This window comes from Lutjanus erythropterus, chromosome 8, assembly GCF_056507025.1.
Source record: "Lutjanus erythropterus isolate fLutEry1 chromosome 8, fLutEry1.hap2, whole genome shotgun sequence".
In the NCBI taxonomy this organism is placed as follows: domain Eukaryota; kingdom Metazoa; phylum Chordata; class Actinopteri; order Lutjaniformes; family Lutjanidae; genus Lutjanus; species Lutjanus erythropterus.
In genome coordinates, this window is record NC_139324.1 from 40,916,126 (window position 1) to 40,934,113 (window position 17,988).

At 38.0% G+C, this 17,988-nt stretch overlaps 2 protein-coding genes across 2 annotated transcripts; one reads left to right on the forward strand and one right to left on the reverse strand.

Annotated features, from left to right (window-relative positions):
* Nucleotides 1-3,492: 3,492 nt before the first annotated feature.
* On the reverse strand, nucleotides 3,493-10,285 carry LOC146323344 (melanoregulin). The gene is made up of 5 exons (XM_084724194.1): nucleotides 10,013-10,285; nucleotides 9,672-9,930; nucleotides 4,136-4,226; nucleotides 3,864-4,030; nucleotides 3,493-3,651 (listed from the first exon to the last, which is right to left on the reverse strand). Exons 1-5 carry the CDS (start codon nucleotides 10,087-10,089, stop codon nucleotides 3,544-3,546), a joined length of 702 nt encoding a protein of 233 aa, XP_084580320.1. The 5' UTR covers nucleotides 10,090-10,285; the 3' UTR covers nucleotides 3,493-3,543.
* Nucleotides 10,286-10,736: 451 nt separating this feature from the next.
* Nucleotides 10,737-17,733, forward strand: LOC146323345 (carboxypeptidase O-like). The gene is made up of 11 exons (XM_084724195.1): nucleotides 10,737-10,960; nucleotides 12,017-12,080; nucleotides 12,478-12,579; nucleotides 13,141-13,251; nucleotides 13,338-13,454; nucleotides 13,797-13,887; nucleotides 15,187-15,279; nucleotides 15,608-15,717; nucleotides 15,950-16,034; nucleotides 17,220-17,300; nucleotides 17,386-17,733. Exons 1-11 carry the CDS (start codon nucleotides 10,893-10,895, stop codon nucleotides 17,604-17,606), a joined length of 1,143 nt encoding a protein of 380 aa, XP_084580321.1. The 5' UTR covers nucleotides 10,737-10,892; the 3' UTR covers nucleotides 17,607-17,733.
* Nucleotides 17,734-17,988: the final 255 nt, after the last annotated feature.

The following is a 17,988-nucleotide window of genomic DNA, read 5'->3' on the forward strand; positions in this document are numbered from 1 at the left end:
TCAATATTAAAATACCTAAAAATACACATCAACACAAATCCATTGCTAACATATTATTAGCAAAGCAAAGCCCAAATGAGAAAAGCCCTGGAAATATTAGTCTCTCTATCAGCAGCCCATGGCCTGAAAAATGTTGAAGACCTCTGATTTATTGGTAATATATTTTCTTTTTAAGAAAATTATACGTATTATCCCTTTAATTTGAAAACATATATAACAAGCAAAGATGACAGGAAAAAATAACGACAAGATGGTAAAACAGTTTATTCAGACATAACTTCACCATGAATGCCCAATGAGAAAACCATCACTCACCACTCACTGCATGTGTGTGTGTGTGTGTGTGTGTGTGTGTGTGTGTGTGTGTGGACAGACAACGCCCCACTACAGACGCTCATAAAATATCTGACCATCAGCAGGAGTCACAGTCTGAATGACCGTCGACTCCATGAGTGTATGACCATAAAGTGCTGCGCGCCAAGTCCACTCACTGGCTCTCAGCAGTTTATTGTACACACACACACACACACACACACACACACACACACACACACACACACACACACACACACACACACACACACATACTTGGACACAAACAGCAACCAGAATGTGGATTTTTCTTTCCTCCAACATCATACACAATCACCCTTTTAAAGGGACAGTTCACCCCAGAATGAAAAGTATAAAGTACAGTATAGTACATATTTTTCCTGCTGTTTATCCATCTGGATAGTTTTGATGTAAGCTGCTGAATTGTAGAGATGTTTGCAATATATATAAGAGAAATATAAGAGAAGAAGATTCTAAAGAACCAGGACAAAACTACATTCATCTTATCCTGCATCAAAATATTGACTAGCACCAAATAACAGTACTTGACTTTGATTTAGGGACTAGAATATTGCAACCTGACTATTTATTACCTGGCTTGTATTTTACTTTATTTGGTTTCATTGTTCAAAACTGGCTGATTTGACTTTTTTTTCAAACTGGTTTAATTTTACCTGGCTTTATTTGAAACTGTCACACTTTTTCACATTTTTGCACATCTATGCAAGTGTATATATGTACAATATCTGTATTTGTAGTATGTTGTGTGATGCAGCAGGTCTGAGTCCAAAGAAAACCTCCAGAACAATTATACTTTACCTTATGTACCTTACCTATAATGGAACTAGATGGCACAGGCTTGTGGTGCGTAAAGCATAAAAAAAAAAAAGTATGAAAAATTTAACACCAGTGTCTCTTTCTAGAAGTCATGACCCGGTGACTCAAGACAATCCACAGATCTTGTCGTGAGCAGTTTCATAGAGGAACTACTTTCTTTCTATAGCAGAATCTATCAGAACTATGTCCTTATTGCAAAGAAAGTAGTTCCCATGAAACTGTTCACAAGGTCTGTGGATTATCTTGAATATTTGGGTCATGACTTCTGGAAAGAGACACTGGTGTTGAATTTTTCACTTGTATTTTCTTGGTGTTTTTAGCACCACAAGCCAAGTGTCATTTAGTCCCATGATATTGGAGAGAAGGCGGATATCTCTTAAACTCTGCAAATCACACCAAAACAATCTAAATGAATAAATATGACTACAGGTAAATGTGTATTTTTTTTATTTTGTGGTGTCTAATTTGCTTTCTTTGGAAATGGAGGGGGTCTTTCAGTTGAAGTATAAAGAATGATGTCAGCATGACTTGATCTAAAATGCACACACACACACACACACACACACACACACACACATTTGTATAATGAGAAAAAGGTGCAAGCAGCACAATGCCTTGCGGAGCTGCCAGACCATTGGTCCACCTCTCATTCTGCTCCCCTCCCCCAACGTTCCCCCCTCTTTTAGTTCCACATCTGTTTCCCAAACTCGGGAAGGGGCCTTGGAGAGAACAATATCTGGGTCAGAGTAAACTCTTTCTTTCTGTGTGCATGTGTGTGCACAGGAGCAGGAACGTGTGTGCAACGAACATGCACAATCATCAACTGTACAGTACGATGACTGTCTCACACTCTCTGAACCTGTAGATAGGGCAGTGTCCCAAATGGGTGTGTCCCAAATTGGCTTTGAGTGGAAGCCAAGATGAGACATTATCATCTGCATCCTGCACACATCTCCAAGAAAGGGAAATTCAGAAAATGAAGAAGGGGAAGTTTAATTTCCTATGGATACGCTGCATTATTGACAATATGCACCATATTCTTATTTTGAACAACATTGTCAACACTGTCACTTTCTCACTAAAATACACAAAACTGAATGTCAAACTGTTTTTTGTTAAACATCTTTTTTAACAGTAAATGCTAAATATTCTATTTTATTTTGGGAGGAAACAACTTCATGAGTTGAATAATGTGATACAATTTTAGTCCATCTCTCACAGAAGTTTCCAACCAGCCAAGTTCATGCTTTTTTTTTTCTTCTAGTTTAACCCAGTTGAACAGGACTACAGTAAAATGTGTGTAATGCTGCCCCCTGTTGGACAGATACAGTAAGTTTGAATGAGACTGAGGACCTTCAGCTGTAAAACTCACCAGTTATACTTTATTAGTGACAATGTGAGCAAGAAACAACCCAGTATCACAGAAGAAGCTCACAGTTTGTTATCATCAGTATCCATTAACAGCAAATGTGTTAATAATAAAGTACACACATAGTTTTTGCACCTGCAGAGGGTTTCTTAGCTTTTTTTGGATTGGGTATCCATACATGCACAATTCAAACAACAATCACAAAAACGCATTTGAGCAGAATAATCACAAGTTTTTATACAGCTTTAGAACTTGTATGGACTCCCAACCTTTTTCCTCAAAGAACCCCTCTTCTATCATTGAGTAAACTGCTGAATAAATGACATATATTATGGAAACTTCATATTATTTTCAGTGCATAAAAATAATAACTGATAAAAAATGTTATTGCTTTCACCATCTGTGAGAATTCTGCTACCACCATCTTTTAAATCGTTGTTTCCCAATCTTTACTGTCCATCGCCCTGCATGTTTCCTTCAACACACTTGATTCAAATGATCAGGTCATAATCAGGCTTCTGCAGAGGTTTGATGACGAGCTGATTATTTGAATGAGGCGTGTTGGAGCAGGGAAGCATCTAAAACATGCAGGACAGGAGATTCAGTGTTTTAAATTTTGGATACATGATGCTATGTCTTTCTTAAAATTGGAAAAAGATTTTCCATGAAAGGTTCATCCAGTTTTACTCTCACTGGCAACAGTCACGGCTTGTTAGCCGTGAGTACTTTGCTGGCTGTCTGCCACTCAGCACCTTTTTGGAGAGGCGTGCATGAATATGGGTGCTATGTACTTTTGCAGTGCAAAATTTCATTTTAATTTAGGTTTCTGCAAAGAAATGAATGAGATGCTGAGCCAAAGGCCTACTGCTTTTTTGGTAAGTTTTCTCACACCCTTTAAAATCAAAAAGGCCTTGTGACCTCAGGTGAAGCTCTTGGTTTGCTTTGGGGATCGGAGGGTCGAATGAATTTTGTCTCTATAATTACATTAATGTATGTTCTCTCTCTCAGCCTTCAGTGTTGTCTCTCTCTATTTCTCCAGCTACTTTCTTGGGATATTTTTCTTTGGCCAGTCTGACAAAGTCCTCAGCGCTGTCCAGAGACACCAGGCGGTCCTGAGGAGATGATGGAGGTGGGTGAGGAGCGTGAGGAGAACGACACAGGTGAGATTGGAGTGTAGATGGCAGGTGCAGATTGAGGAGCAGAGACATAACAAACACACACAGGAGAGATAAGGGAAGATAAGAACACGTGAAAGCATACTGTACTTTTAATATGACACAAAAGAGATGTTTTCTAAGAGAAAAAATGCACCTTGCGTGCGTACCATGACACAGAGGTATCTGTTCTGCTGTGCGGTTTCTGGAGGAAACAGAGAGGTGTGGTCCAGCAGCTGTTTCAACAGTTCTGTTGCTTTATTGAGGTGCTCCTGGTCTCGACTGAAGCAGCTCTGTCTGTTCACACACAGCAGGGCGTCGACCTCACACTGATAACCTGCAGAGAGACGAGGGAAGATCACACACTGAGTACAGCAGAATATAATAAACTGGAGGTGACGGGAGCAAATATTAACTGAACAGAAAAACATCAGTGTCTCACCGAGCTGCAGCAGGATTTTCTTCCATCGAGATCTGACTTCTCGCCTTGCGTAGCGTAAAGTGTGTATGTCATAATTCAGCTTCTCCCATTCCTATAGGCAAACACACAGACATGTAAGAGGCCTCCCTTAAATTTTCTCTTATATCTTCTCTTAATGTTCTGGTAAGAGGAAAAAAATTAGAGAGGTCCACTCTAGATGCGCCAAACACTCAAATTCTTCCATCCTAATCTGCTTCAGTTACTTCTTAAGCAACACTATCTAAAGGCAGGTGTTCTTCCGTGTGTAAAAACCCAAGAATTGGAGAAACACCACGATAAAAGGCTGTAAGAGGAAGAAGTTCAGCAGCAGTGTCAGCAGAGGGATGCACAGTAAGCAGTCCCTCCAGGAAGTTGCGATATTGCAGTTGCAATAGTTAATGCAAATTCAGCCAATCCATGTGAATTCTGCACAACCTTGCACTTTTTTCCAATCACTACAACTTTCCTGCAAACATGACCAATCATTGTAGTTTCCTGTGAGTTCTGGCAATCATAGCTGTCCCCGACACTAAAATCATACATGTATGTCTTAATGAACCAACTCAGTGTTTTATTATTTACTATTTTGTTGTGTTTTTATTTATTTTATTTTGTCAGGGGTACTGAAGAGGTTTATCATTGTATATCAGTGCTGTGTGCACTTTTGTATAATGTTGTGCATGTTTTCAGCTCTGAAAACATTTTGTGTCTTTATGGAATACCCCCCTTTGTGGAAGTGAACTTCTTTTACATTTGAAGCATATTTTGTTAGAATTTTTGTAATCTTGAGTTTTTTTTAGTAAGATGAGCTTGAACACTCAGAATAGAGTGTGAAGACTGTGGTGTCATTCAAGTTTCCTTTGAAACTATTAAAATAATTAAGAAATCTCAACTTTTCCTTGTTCCCAAATTTCTTTGCAAAAAAACACCTTAAAACATTGCAACATGCATTACAATTTTTTAGAAAAGCTGCCATGAAATCAGGCATTTTAGGACGCAACAGTCCCACAAAAAGCCAGCGAAATCCTGAGTGCGTGAGTGAAGGAGCTAAAATACGAAACTTAGAGTTATATAAATGTAAGTCTATTTAAATTTCTAAATTTACTCTGTCAACTTTATTTTATTTATTTATCTGTCAGGGACTGTGAATATTAACAAACATGACTATAAATATGCCAGAAGGCCAGTTTTCATCTGTAGTGTCTGGCCAGATGTAAAGTTGGCAAGAAATAAAAAGTTTTTTTCTGTTTTTTTTTTTTTTTACCAGCTGTTTGGAGCTTAAAGAAACCGATATATTTAATATACTTTTATTTTAGGTATTTAACTAATTGTTGTATGTATTAATGTATTTAGTTATATTTTTGACTTGTCTGATAACCTGACACTGTGTCAGTTTATGGGCTCCACAGACAACTTCAGGACAAAAACAGAAGATTTGTGAAGCAGGAAATAGATGTGTAAAAACTTAATGCCCTTAACTGCTTTTTTCTGCTGATAACTTTTTTTATGAAGTGAGTGACCTAGCTTAGTTATTTATTAGCACTCATAACAGGTCAGCTAAAGCAATATTTTATCTTGTTTTATGGGGATTTACTGGTGCAGAAAAAACTGCCACAAAAATCAATTTGTAATTTGAAGCATCAGCATACTTGAAAAGCACAACCTTCTCTGGGATCCTACAGTCTGAGCCGACCCGTCACCCAGACGCTTCTACAAAAACAACCCAACCATATCCTGTCTTATGCAGCATTCATGATGTTTCCACAAAAACTCGTGACCACACAACAAAAGTTGGAAGAACGAGTTGCCAAGTTGGGAGACACGTCAAAATGTCTGCTGTGAAAAAGAGTTTAAAACTGCACAGTTAAGGCAAACAAATTAACAGATAGCAGATTTTCTTACTGAACATGAAAACAAAAACATCTGAACTGTAAGTGTAAATCACATAAAGCAGAGAGTTTGCAGACTGGAATTTTTATTTACTGGGTTTAGTTTTCTTCTTTGTTGTCTTTTGATGTAACAGACTCATCCTCACTTCATTTGGCTTTAATATTAAAAACAGTCTCACAACATGACTGGGACGGTTCAGTGAATATTCTCTTTGAATGGCCAGTCAGCCCGTTGGCCCACATATCCATTAAGGAATTCATTAACACAATGTGCTCACTGTGTCCTGACTATTCTCAACACGAACGCTGCCTGTCACATGTTCACCAAACTCTGCTCAGAGACTGCAGTCACTCCTGAGGAGTTTCACTCAGCTGCAGTCCTGACAATATGAGTGCGTTTCCTCTGCAAAGAAGTGGAGCGAGACTCATAAATTATATAAAATAAATGGTTGAGAATGTCACTGAAAATGATGATATCAACTCTTTTTGGTAACGTTATTTAACTGAAGCAAGAGAAACTAGTTTTTTAAATGTGTGTGTACTGGGGTCAAGAGTTCAGTCTTTTCTTTCAAACCATTTTAAAACACTTCAAAACAAATCACTGAGTGGCTTGTCTTTTTTAGACAATCAGAATCAGAAATACGGGGAGAAACTGTTCCCGTAACACATGCTCCCTTTCAAGAATAGAGAAATATACTGCATAGTGCAAATAGAAGAAACAAACTATTAAAAAATATAAAAAGGTGTCTCTGCTCCTCAATCATAAATTAAACAAAATATATACAGTAAAGGTATAGAATAAAAGTAGATATATAAAATAAGAAATATAAGAATTATGTACATGATGTGCATCACTTTGAAATAATCAGTAACAATTGTGAAATGATGTCATGAACTCAGGGGTCGTCCTTTTAAAGCAGAGGCGCCCAAATTCTTCCCTAAGAGCCAAAAATGAATCTGTATGGATGATGAGGGCCAAAAATAAATCTTTATGTCATGTACATTAAATTAAAACATATTATATTCTATGGAAAAATTCCATTCTATGTCTAAAATGAGTGGTAACTCATTCAGAAGCTTTATTTTAAGATCATTCATTTAAAAGGAAAAAAACGCCTTCCTGGCAAAAAAAAAGAAAAAAAAAAAGAAAAGAAAATGCATGCAACCTTGACTAAGACATTTTAATAAAATTTAATAGGTAGGCTTGCCAGCATTGTGCTGTAATTGCATTAAAATTCAGATTATAGACTTTTTAGCTGCACAAAATGTATGTTTTATTGTCTTTACGGTAAGGATTTTTACAGCACTCTCAAAATGAGGAGACTAAAAGCATGAGCTTGTCAAAAAGAGATGGGCATCATTAGGATTGTATTGATTCTACTATACTTCGTATGTTATTGATTCTTTGTTTTTTAAAGAATAAATTCAGAGTGTTGTTTCTAGGGCAGCAACAGTCATGTTTCCAATAGTAAAACCTTATAAACTCATTAATATGTCACTGGAAACAAATGTACAAAAATACTGTTATCCAACACACAGAGACAAATAGAGTTTCTGTCTCTAACCCATTTAAACTCTCCAGTAAACAACTTACAGAAAGTAACTGTTTAAGAAGCATTACACCGACTGTCACAGACTGAGTAACTGAATAAAGTAGCTTCTGTGTGGTGTGTCTGTGTGTGTGTGTCTGTGTGTGTGTGTGAGCTTCAGGACAGATCACAAACCAGATAAAAGCTCAATAACAATCATTGACCTTTGATATTCAATTGCTTCTTTGTTGCTTTATTTTTAATAATCAATTTAAAGGTATAATCTGCAACATTTTCAAAAAAAAAGCAAACAAACAAAAAAACAAAAACAATGTATAGACTCAAAGAAACATAATTCCTTTAAATTATCACTCATGACATTCAAGCAGCAGCTGCAGCAGTAAACCGTCTTCTGGTTCAAGTTCCTGGACGGTTCTTGCAACACCAACCTAATTTCTTCTAATTTGTTCATTCTGAAATTCAGTTATTTTGGAATCCAGGTCAAGTTCGACATGAAAGTGGGTGAATGGTTTCTTTGAGCGACACCTGTGTGAATGTCCTCTCCACTTATTAGATAATGACATTAGAGAGCTGCAGTGGAACAGATAAAGAAATGAGACTGAACTACTGTGTGGATTTTCTGAAAGTATCTAACTACAAAGATCTGATTCCAGATCTAAATACTTGCTTAGTTTATTTACCAAATGACTGATAACTATGGGAAACTGACTATATAACTTTATGCACAAAGAAAAATAATCTAAAATAAATGTAGTGACTGATTCCTTTGAACTTGAACAAGGACGTTCACTGTCCTTTATGTTTCAGTACACATAAAGAACAGAACACTTCATTTTGAAAACATATTACCCTAAAAAGGATGATGATTTCAAAGAATGCAGAGCTGACAAATGTACACACATTCTTTGTTCAAGTAGGAGTACAGACACTTGTATTAAAAAAGACTCTGGTAAAAGTACTGATTCAACAGCTTTACTCAAGTAAAAGAGAAAAAGTACAGGCTCTGAAATGTACTCAAGTAAAAGTTGCCCTCTGAAGGAAATTTCTCCAAACTTTTTTCTGTGCAAAGGTAACTGAACCTCATTGTTTCTCTGCAGTGGAGTCTCACTCACTTGTGTGTTTTGTCTTGTTACGTCTGTTGTGTGTGATACGCGCTGCTGACTCACCACGGAAATCTCTTTTCTATGTGTTACTGTCTGATCTGTTTAGGCTGAAATCAGTCTTTATGTTAAGAAGGCTGCAGGCAGTGGTGCAAAATAAAAAAAAAATAATCAGTGAATGCATCAAACGCATTAAAACTAAAGTAACAAGCAACTTCCTGCCTGTAATCAGGTAATCTGAACAGGGTGCACACATCGCGAGATCTTTCACTTGAGGAATCTCCTACAGTTCGACATAGCAGCCTCTGTGGAAGAGGACCATACATGGCATACATGAGTATTATAATCTGTAATCTGCAATATTCTGCCAATATATCCCCATAGATCTTATACACTGGGCCTCTAACATTTAACCATGAGATGAGTATAAATCAGGTTGTGGACTGAACCAGAACCAGCCAGGCAGTGGTTCTAACTGCCCACTGCATGAAAATTGCAAAGAAGTCATTAAGTCCAATTTTTCATTAAAAATCACTGTTCCTCCTGATGTATATTGTTGAAATGGCACTTTTCTCAGGCTGTTCATCACCTGTTTCATCACCCTAATGCTGCGAATGTTTTAAGAACTTCTTTACACAGAAAAAGGTGAAAATTTAGAGGTACTGTTTTTATAGATTATTATGTAATGGTTTTACTGGTCTGGCCCACTTTTTTGGTTTGAAATCATCCTGTATGTCGTCCATAAACTAAAATGAGACACCCCTGGTCTAAATAATGAAATAAACAGTGCACCCTGTGTCCTGTCTAAATTTAATTCTACTCCCTGGCATGTGTTGCATACCAGAGAAAAGAAGTTTTATTTTCAGACATTTTTTAGGATATGAACCCGTATGTTTATGCGTATATGTTTGCTTATTCCCTCTTTCACTGTCTCTTCTATTCAGCGTTTCATATGGACCAACTGCATGGTTTCTCTTACCTCTGTAGCCTTGTCAGCCTGGTCTCTCATGTTAATAAAAGCCTGTAACTCTTTGTCCGATCCTGTCCTCCTCATAGAAGATTCACATGGTCTGTTTGCACTGGTCCACAGATCCTCAGAGCTCATCTGGCTCGGCTTGTTGCTCCACGGGCTCTTTGTTGGAGGCTGTGGCCCAAAAAGACTCTCCCCATCTAGGTCACTGTCACTGGACTCACTGGATACCAGCTCTGGCTGTCTGGACGGTTTGGTGGAGCGCATACTGGAGAGAAAGAAAATCAGTAAGAGGATAAAACTGGTTTAAAAGCAAATTATTTTTTAAGATTGTCAGGTGTTTCTCTCACCGTAGGATGGCATTCTTCTCGTCCCTGGTGTGTCTCAGATAGTATCGACAGCAGCAGATGGTAAACTTGGCACCCATTGGTTTATTCCAGAAGTTGTCAACAATCAAAATATCTCCTCCCTGATAAAATCCCCAAACAATCACACCTGCCCCCACAGGTTTCCTCCAGAATCCTCCGGAAATCTAAATATTTTCAAGTTGAAATGTCCTCATTTGCAAAAAACTAAGAATCCAGGCAGCATCTTTCCTTGTTATGTCCATCCCCCTTTCCCATCCCTGTGCCTATCCCGGCCTGAATGAGAGCAATTACATTATCCACGTGAGCCCAAACAGCGGACAACAGCACCAACAACACACACACACACACACACAACACAGGACAGTTCAGGGATGAATGGCACATTTATTCAGCAACTCCTGATGGTGCAGAATGCAGCTGGAGAGGCAGCTTTCTAGCTCAGTCACTGCAAAACACCAGCTCACTGCTCAACCTGTAGTTTAGACCTGGACCTGAACCTGAATGGATCATGCACCCTGCTTTGTAACTGGTTAAGTTAAATGTCTCTGCAGGCAGCATGTCTACTACCTTGCGTTATCAGCTGTTATATAATTTTAGTGGCACTTCATAAATATTAATACTTATCTGATTTTCTCTCTCAGCTTTGCAGGCCTATAAAAATGGGAATGCCCTCTTGTCAACATGATAACAGGATCATTTGAGATCCAAGGCCGCCTGACTGGACAGATGTTACCTGGACAGCAGTGTTATTTAGTGCTGCTGCAGGAGCAGGTGCAACAGGGTGCAGTAGGAGCAGTTAACAGACTGAGGTGCCGAGCAGACAGTAAAAGTCTAAAGTGAAAACGAGCAAAGGGAGAAAAAGATGCATAGATTTTGGACACCAGGTTTGTCCCTGCTAGTTCTGAGCAGCGTTTTAGTGACTTCTTACAGGTGAGTTGTGTTGATTTTAGGAGCTAAAAGGAGGTCAAACTCAGATCAGACAAACTCAGATCATGTGACTTCATTCAAAAATATGCTTATCATTTTCCAGTCCAAAAATGTATAGTATGCAGACAACAACACAGGCAATGATGTGAGGGTTGTGTTATCATGGTTATTGTATGTTGGGAGGATTTTGTTTTAGATAATGTTTTAGATAATCAATAATATGAAAGTGTTAAATCTGGATTAGTCTACATTTAACTTTTACATGTGTATTACAGCTAATGTTTATTTTCATTATACAAAATCTGTTGATTATTTTCCAGATTAATCGATTAGTTGTTTGGTCCATAAAATGTCCATAAGATGATCAGTTTACTGTCAGAGGAGTGAATAAAACAGAAAATATTCACATTTGAGAATCTGAAATCAGAGAATTTGATCGATTATCAAAATAGTTGGTGAATAATGAAGTCAATTAATAATTGATTAATTGTTGCAGCTCTAGTGTATTATTGATTAATCCACCACATATTTCTGCATGGTCACTTGTCAAAATGCTCGTGACTTTTTCCTGTTTGCTCAGCTTGCATTTCTGATAGGATGCTTTATTTACTAATGTTAGCTGATTGTATGTACAAAGATTAGATTAAATTCCAATGTTCAAAATATGCATGAATAACTAGTTCAATTTTTGTCACTGTTTAAAACTTTACGTGCAAAACATGAAATAAAGGAGTTAATGAATTGTTTATAAAATATTAAGTTACCATACATGATTAATATATCTGTAAATATTGAGTGTAATTTGGAAAATATTAGGTCATAATTTGAAAAAATCTTTTTTGTTTTGTTTATTTTAGCCTAGATATGTTAGAAAATAGCAATTGATTAATTTTCCAAAATGTTTGTATGTGCTTACGCAGTTAAGGGCTCCTAGCATGTACTTTGTATAATTTGTTATGTTATGGTATCTCTGTAAAACTGAATGATGACATATTAGTAATTATTTTTTAAATAATGCAAATAAACCTGGATTCATGATCCTTTTTGTTAAATTCACAGTTTAGTGGAGGGTTTGGAATCAACAAGGAATTATGACTACACTAAATATCACCCCATGGACGAGGTAAGAGTCTATTTACTGTTAAGTTTCCAAGTTGGACTTTCTTTAGTTTTATTAGTTATGTTAAACAGAGATTCCCCACTGGAGTTAATGGGTTTTTATTAGTGAACAAGACTGCAAACTCTTTTATTATACACAATATTTCTCTGTATTTTTGTGTATTGTATTGGTTTTATCTGTTTCTTTTTTTAATTTTAAGATGAGGGGTTCTTAGTTATTCTTGTTTTAGTTAATTTTGTTGAGTTTTTTTTTGGCTAGTTTTTGTGAACTACAATAACCTTTTTGTTCACCTGGATTTGCACTTTAATCTTTGTAGATTACAGATGGATGGTGGCCAAAGAAAATTATAAATACCATTCTCAAAATGACTCATTACCATGATTGATTTATTGCTTCACAGATATACAGGTGGATGGAAGATGTGGAGAGAGGAAACCCAGAGCTGGTCTCCTCTGCTGTCTACGGTCACACTTTTGAAGGAAGAAATATCACCCTGCTGAAGGTATTCAAGACGTTTTTTTTTACCTTCTAACTTTTACAAAGTTGAATGTTCCCGTGGAGACTCTGCTGAGTCCTACAGGTTGAACTGCATATGAACTGTTGTCATTAATATTTATGTATATACTGAGCCAAATCCTCCTCCACAGATTTACTTTCTCACTATGTATGATTGAGGTACAACAAGCGAACGGCAAGCTAGTGATTATCTGAGTGCAAGTGTAAGACATGCATAAGTTGCATAACATTGCAACTATTGTCACTCTAGATCAGCGAGCAAATTTATAGCAACCAAAAAGATCTAATAAAATCAGGTAACAGCAGTTAGGTGGAGATCCCTGCAGCCCTGTGGCCCTTGAAGCAGGAAACCAAGCTTTTATTTATTATATACTGTACAAATCCCCTCTGACCCCCAATAAAAACCCTGCAGAGAATAAGTTCTTTTTTTATGTTTTAATACTCAACAGGGTTCGATGTTGTTTTTTGATAATAGTTTAAAATGAGAAATATTGCATATCTCAACTTTAATCCTACATTCACTCCAAATGCTTCACTTTGTCTCCAGTTTGGACTGAAACACCCAGAGGGCAAAGAGAAGAAGGTGATCTGGATGGACTGTGGTATCCATGCTCGGGAGTGGATCGCTCCAGCCTTCTGCCAGTGGTTTGTTAAAGAGGTTTGTACACTCAGACATACTCTCGCCGATGCACATATTCACCACAGCCGGTACAGTCTGACATCTTCTTCCTCTCTTTTGTTCAGATTGTCAACTCATATAAAACCAATAAGAAGCTGGAGAAGATGCTGCAGAACCTTGATGTTTACGTTACTCCTGTGATCAATGTGGACGGATACATGTTCAGCTGGGTCAATGACAGCGTGAGTTCTGTTACTCTGAGTCACATTTCAGTAAATTCAGATCAGTTGATTCACTTAAAACATTAGAACCTTAAATGGTTTCTGTGTCCTGGAGGATACAGTCCTCTGATAGGCTGTGGGAGCAGAAATACTGAAAGGAAGATGTGTCAAGTACTCTGGTCATGTGACTTCACATTCAAAAATATGCTCATCATTTGTAAAAAAAAAAAAAAAAATCCAAAATGGCAGTGTATGTTGACAAACATACTGGCCATGATATTATTATATTAATATTATATTGCATTATTAGATGCATTATTATACTGTGTCTGACTCCTGTGTCCGTGTGTTCTGTCTGTGTAGACTCGTCTGTGGAGAAAGTCTCGTTCCACTCCTCCAGGCAGTGGCTGTTACGGCGTCGATCTCAACAGAAATTTTAATGCCAACTGGGGAAGTGAGTTGCAGTTGCTTTCAAGAATTACAATGTGGTTAATTAGCCCCCATTTTCCTCAAGCAAACAGTCACTCGAGGTAAAACATTTCTGACTTGCAGGACTTATTGTCATGGTTTTGGATTTTTGTTGATTTCCTGTTTTATTTTGGTAGTCTTGCTTCTCCCTCATGTGTCCAGTCTTTATTTCCTGTCTTTGTTCTTTTTCCCACCCTTTTGATTGTGATGTGTTTCATCTGTTTACCCTCCTGTCTCTCATTAGTTCTCCCTATTTAGTCCCTGTGTTCCTGAGTGTCTTTGTCAGTTCGTGGTTGTTTTTTTGCTTGTTCTTCATGTATGTCAGCCTGCGTCCTGTGTGTCTCCCTCCTGTGATTCTTCTGTGTTTTTTTTTCCCCTGGCTTGTTTTTGAGTTTGCTTGTTGGATTCTGTTTCGTTGGACCTCTGGATTTTTGACCTCCCTGCACTTCCTGTAAGCCCTTGTTTTGTTGTTTTCATGTTAATTAAACCCTTTTGAACTGCTCTCCTTCTTGCGTCATCTGCATTTGGGTCCACCTTGTGAAACCATAACACTTATATTCCTCTTTTGAAAAAGTCATAAACCTTGCAAACAGAGTTTGAGTTTTAAGTCAAACTTAAATTCTTACACTTTGAATTAACAAAAAAAGTTTTGTCAACTTCTAATCTCTTGTTGAGATAATTTACTTTTCTTCTCAGCAAAACACTGATCTTTAAAATCTTTAAATTTTAGACACAAAAAAATTGTAATTTGAAAATTGTTGAGTAACCTCATGGTTATATACGGTCAGACCCAACACATTTAACTTTCCAGCATATAGAATTAGTCTACTGGTCTGCAAACCCAAAACAAGGGGAATATGAATGTACGAGGTCTGAGGTCACAGTTCAGCACCTCTCCTCCAGTTCCTCAGGGTCAGTGATATCCAGTCCCTGATTGCAGTTACCTCTGCTCCGTTCTGAGAGACAGAGACATATCTCTGACCTTGGCTGCCATGGCAACACTATCAGGGCGCCTCCTGTTTTCCCCAAAAGGAGCAGACAACTGCATCTCCTGTCTCAAGGAGAGACAGTCTGTCTCACTGTTAAGATTTAGTGCAGGCCTCAAAATGATCTCAAGGCCTCAGTTTGATCGTATGCTGATTTATGATACCTAAATTTGGAAGGAGGTTCTTACAGACCTTCTATGAACTCACGCTTCAAAATTATTTTTGACATAATTTAAACAAAAGCTCCATACATTATCACTGAGCTGTGAGTTTTGTGTGTACGTACTTTCTGTCCTCAGCGGTCGGTGTGTCATTTGACAGCTGTGCAGACACCTACTGTGGGAAATCAGCAGGGTCGGAGCCAGAGGCGAAATCTGTGATGGACTTTGTTGGTAACTACCTATCTATCTATGAAATTATATATTTTTAAAAACTTTAATAAAAACAAAAAAGGTAGATTTCTTTAACAGAGTGTCTATTTGCACTTAAGTGACAGTAGTCACATGGCAACTATTTTATACCCTGCCACAAAGTTTAGCAGACACAAGTCCTGTGTGAAACCACATGTCAGTGTTTTTCAGGTTTTTGGGTTTTCTTTTAATATCATTTTTCAGTTTCCAGTTGCATTTGTGAAAGTGTGAAATATAAAGACCCCTGTTTAAAGAAAGTGATGTTTTGCCATGTTGATATTAATCACTTGTTCATTCTGTCTGTATGTAGGTAAGATGGTTGAGCAGATCCTGTGTTTCCTCACCATCCACTCTGCTGGACAACTCATACTCCTGCCATATGGCCACCCTGAGATCTCTGCACCCAACTACAATGAACTGGTGAGTCTGTGTGCTTCTATGAATTTGTATTAAGTTAAGCAGCTGACCAGTTATCTGAAATTACTTCTTCTTCTTTACGTACAACTCTTGTGCACATATACTGCACTGCTAAAACATTTCAGTAGATTTAGTTTGCTCAGTATGATAATTTTTTTATCTACAATTAACTTAGAAAGACTGTCTTTGATGCAGATTTTTTTTTTTTTTAAATCATTTTTGTGAACTGTTGCAGGTGTCAGTCGGTCAGGCAGCAGCAGAAGAAATGAAGAAGGTACATGGGATGAACTACACCGTGGGAACGTCTCCACAAATCCTCTGTAAGACTTTCACTGTTCTGACCTGTTCTGTCCCGTCCTCATAAATAGCAGATCTGCACTCACTTTGACGAGTCAGACTCAAACAGATGTTTTTATCCATATGCTATGAAGGTGCTCACTAGAACCACAAAGCATCCTCTGGCTTGTCCCCACAGGAGAACCTTTTTTGTTCCTGGTAGAACCTTTTAGAGACCCTTTCAGAGGGTTCCACCTAACATAAATGGTTACACCAAAAGCCATCTGTTAACGGTTTCATCCAAAACCCTCTATAAGAAGTTCTACAGAGAACCCTGCTATGATGGAATGCTCCACCTAGGACCCTGTTTCGGGGTTCTATCGAGAACCTCCCCATCTAAGGGTGGTAACAAGAGCAAGAACCCTTTCATATTCCAAGGTTTCATCTAGAACCCACCATGGGATTCTACATGGAGCCCTTTTAGATTCTAGGGGTCTCTCTAGAACTTATCCAGGGGGTTCTATTGAGAACCCTTTTATACTCCACGGTTTCATCCATCTGGAGGTCTACTGAGAACCATTTTATATAGGTTTCGTCTAGAACCCACCCAGGGAATTCTACTGAGAACTCTATTCAAAGGGTTTCTCCTATAACGCTCTTGTCTTTGCAGGGTTCTATGAAGAACCATACAGTATTCTGAAGATGAGACAAAATTTTGAATCTCACAAGATTGTTAGATGCGGCCACCATCATTTTAACAATCCTTGTTACAGTTACAAATGCCTCAGTTGAGGAAATCTTCAAATAATCTTTAACGCATAAAAAACTTTACTTAATGCTCTCAACAGTACTTGAAGAAGAACTCTTTGTTCCAGAAAGGGCTATTTGAATGAAAAGGGTCCTTAATGGAACCCTTAGTCTTACAAAGAACACTTGACAAACCCTTTCTTCAAAAAGGGGTTCTTCAGAAGCAGAGGGAGTGAAGAAACCCTTATTTCTAAGAGTGTAGCAGCCTGTGATATGTGTGCACATGTTAGTGTTTGTACAAAAAAGAGGGTACCCATTACATTTATTGACTGAATGATTAAAACTAAATGTGAATTGGTTGACTTTATAACACATCATAAGAGAGTACGGTGAAAGAAAGAGTGGAAAGTTGAAAATTAGTCTCTCTGATTGATCAGCTCAGATGAAGAAACTTCACAGCCTGTTTTCTCCTTAACCTTCAGATCCAAACTCGGGCTCAAGCCGTGACTGGGCTCGTCTCATCGGCATCCCATTCTCTTACACCTTTGAGCTGAGAGACAAAGGTGAGTTGGACTTCCAGTAACCTCTGGTCTCCTCTCATCAGTCAAACATGACTAAATGGTACTAAATCACTGAATGATCCTCCAGGTGAGTTCAGCCACTTGTTACCAGAGGAGCAGATCCAGCCGGCCTGCGAGGAGGCCTCCGCGGGAACTCTCTCCATCATCACATATGTTCACGACAAGGCCTTCAACGATGGTACCCTCCCTAACGCTGCTGTTGCTACAGTCGTCACGGTTTCTGGGGTTGCTATGACAATTTGGAGCACTATCATGGCTGTGTCTCTCACCACAGGGGTTTTGGTGTAAGATGGTTGCACCAAAATGTTGTAGATAGAAGGAGATTCTGGACATCCTGATGGCCACAACAGTGATGATGATGCTTTCAACAGAAATATTTATTACTGCATCTATGCAATCTGTAATTTCTTGTATAGTTTTTCTATATACAGATATATTTACCCAAATTTAATAATCAAAAGTGCTCATTAATGACATAAATGACTAGTAAACATGATTATCAAAGCTTGGGATTCTTATGGCTACACATTGAAAAAGGTATCAGACTAGAAAACTTAATGTTTCCAGAGTGGAATGATGCTGATGTTGTTCCTGCTTTCTGCAGCAGGTGGCACTGTCACCTCATTTCATGCATGACACTCTTCTCTCTACAGCTTTCTCATAGACACAT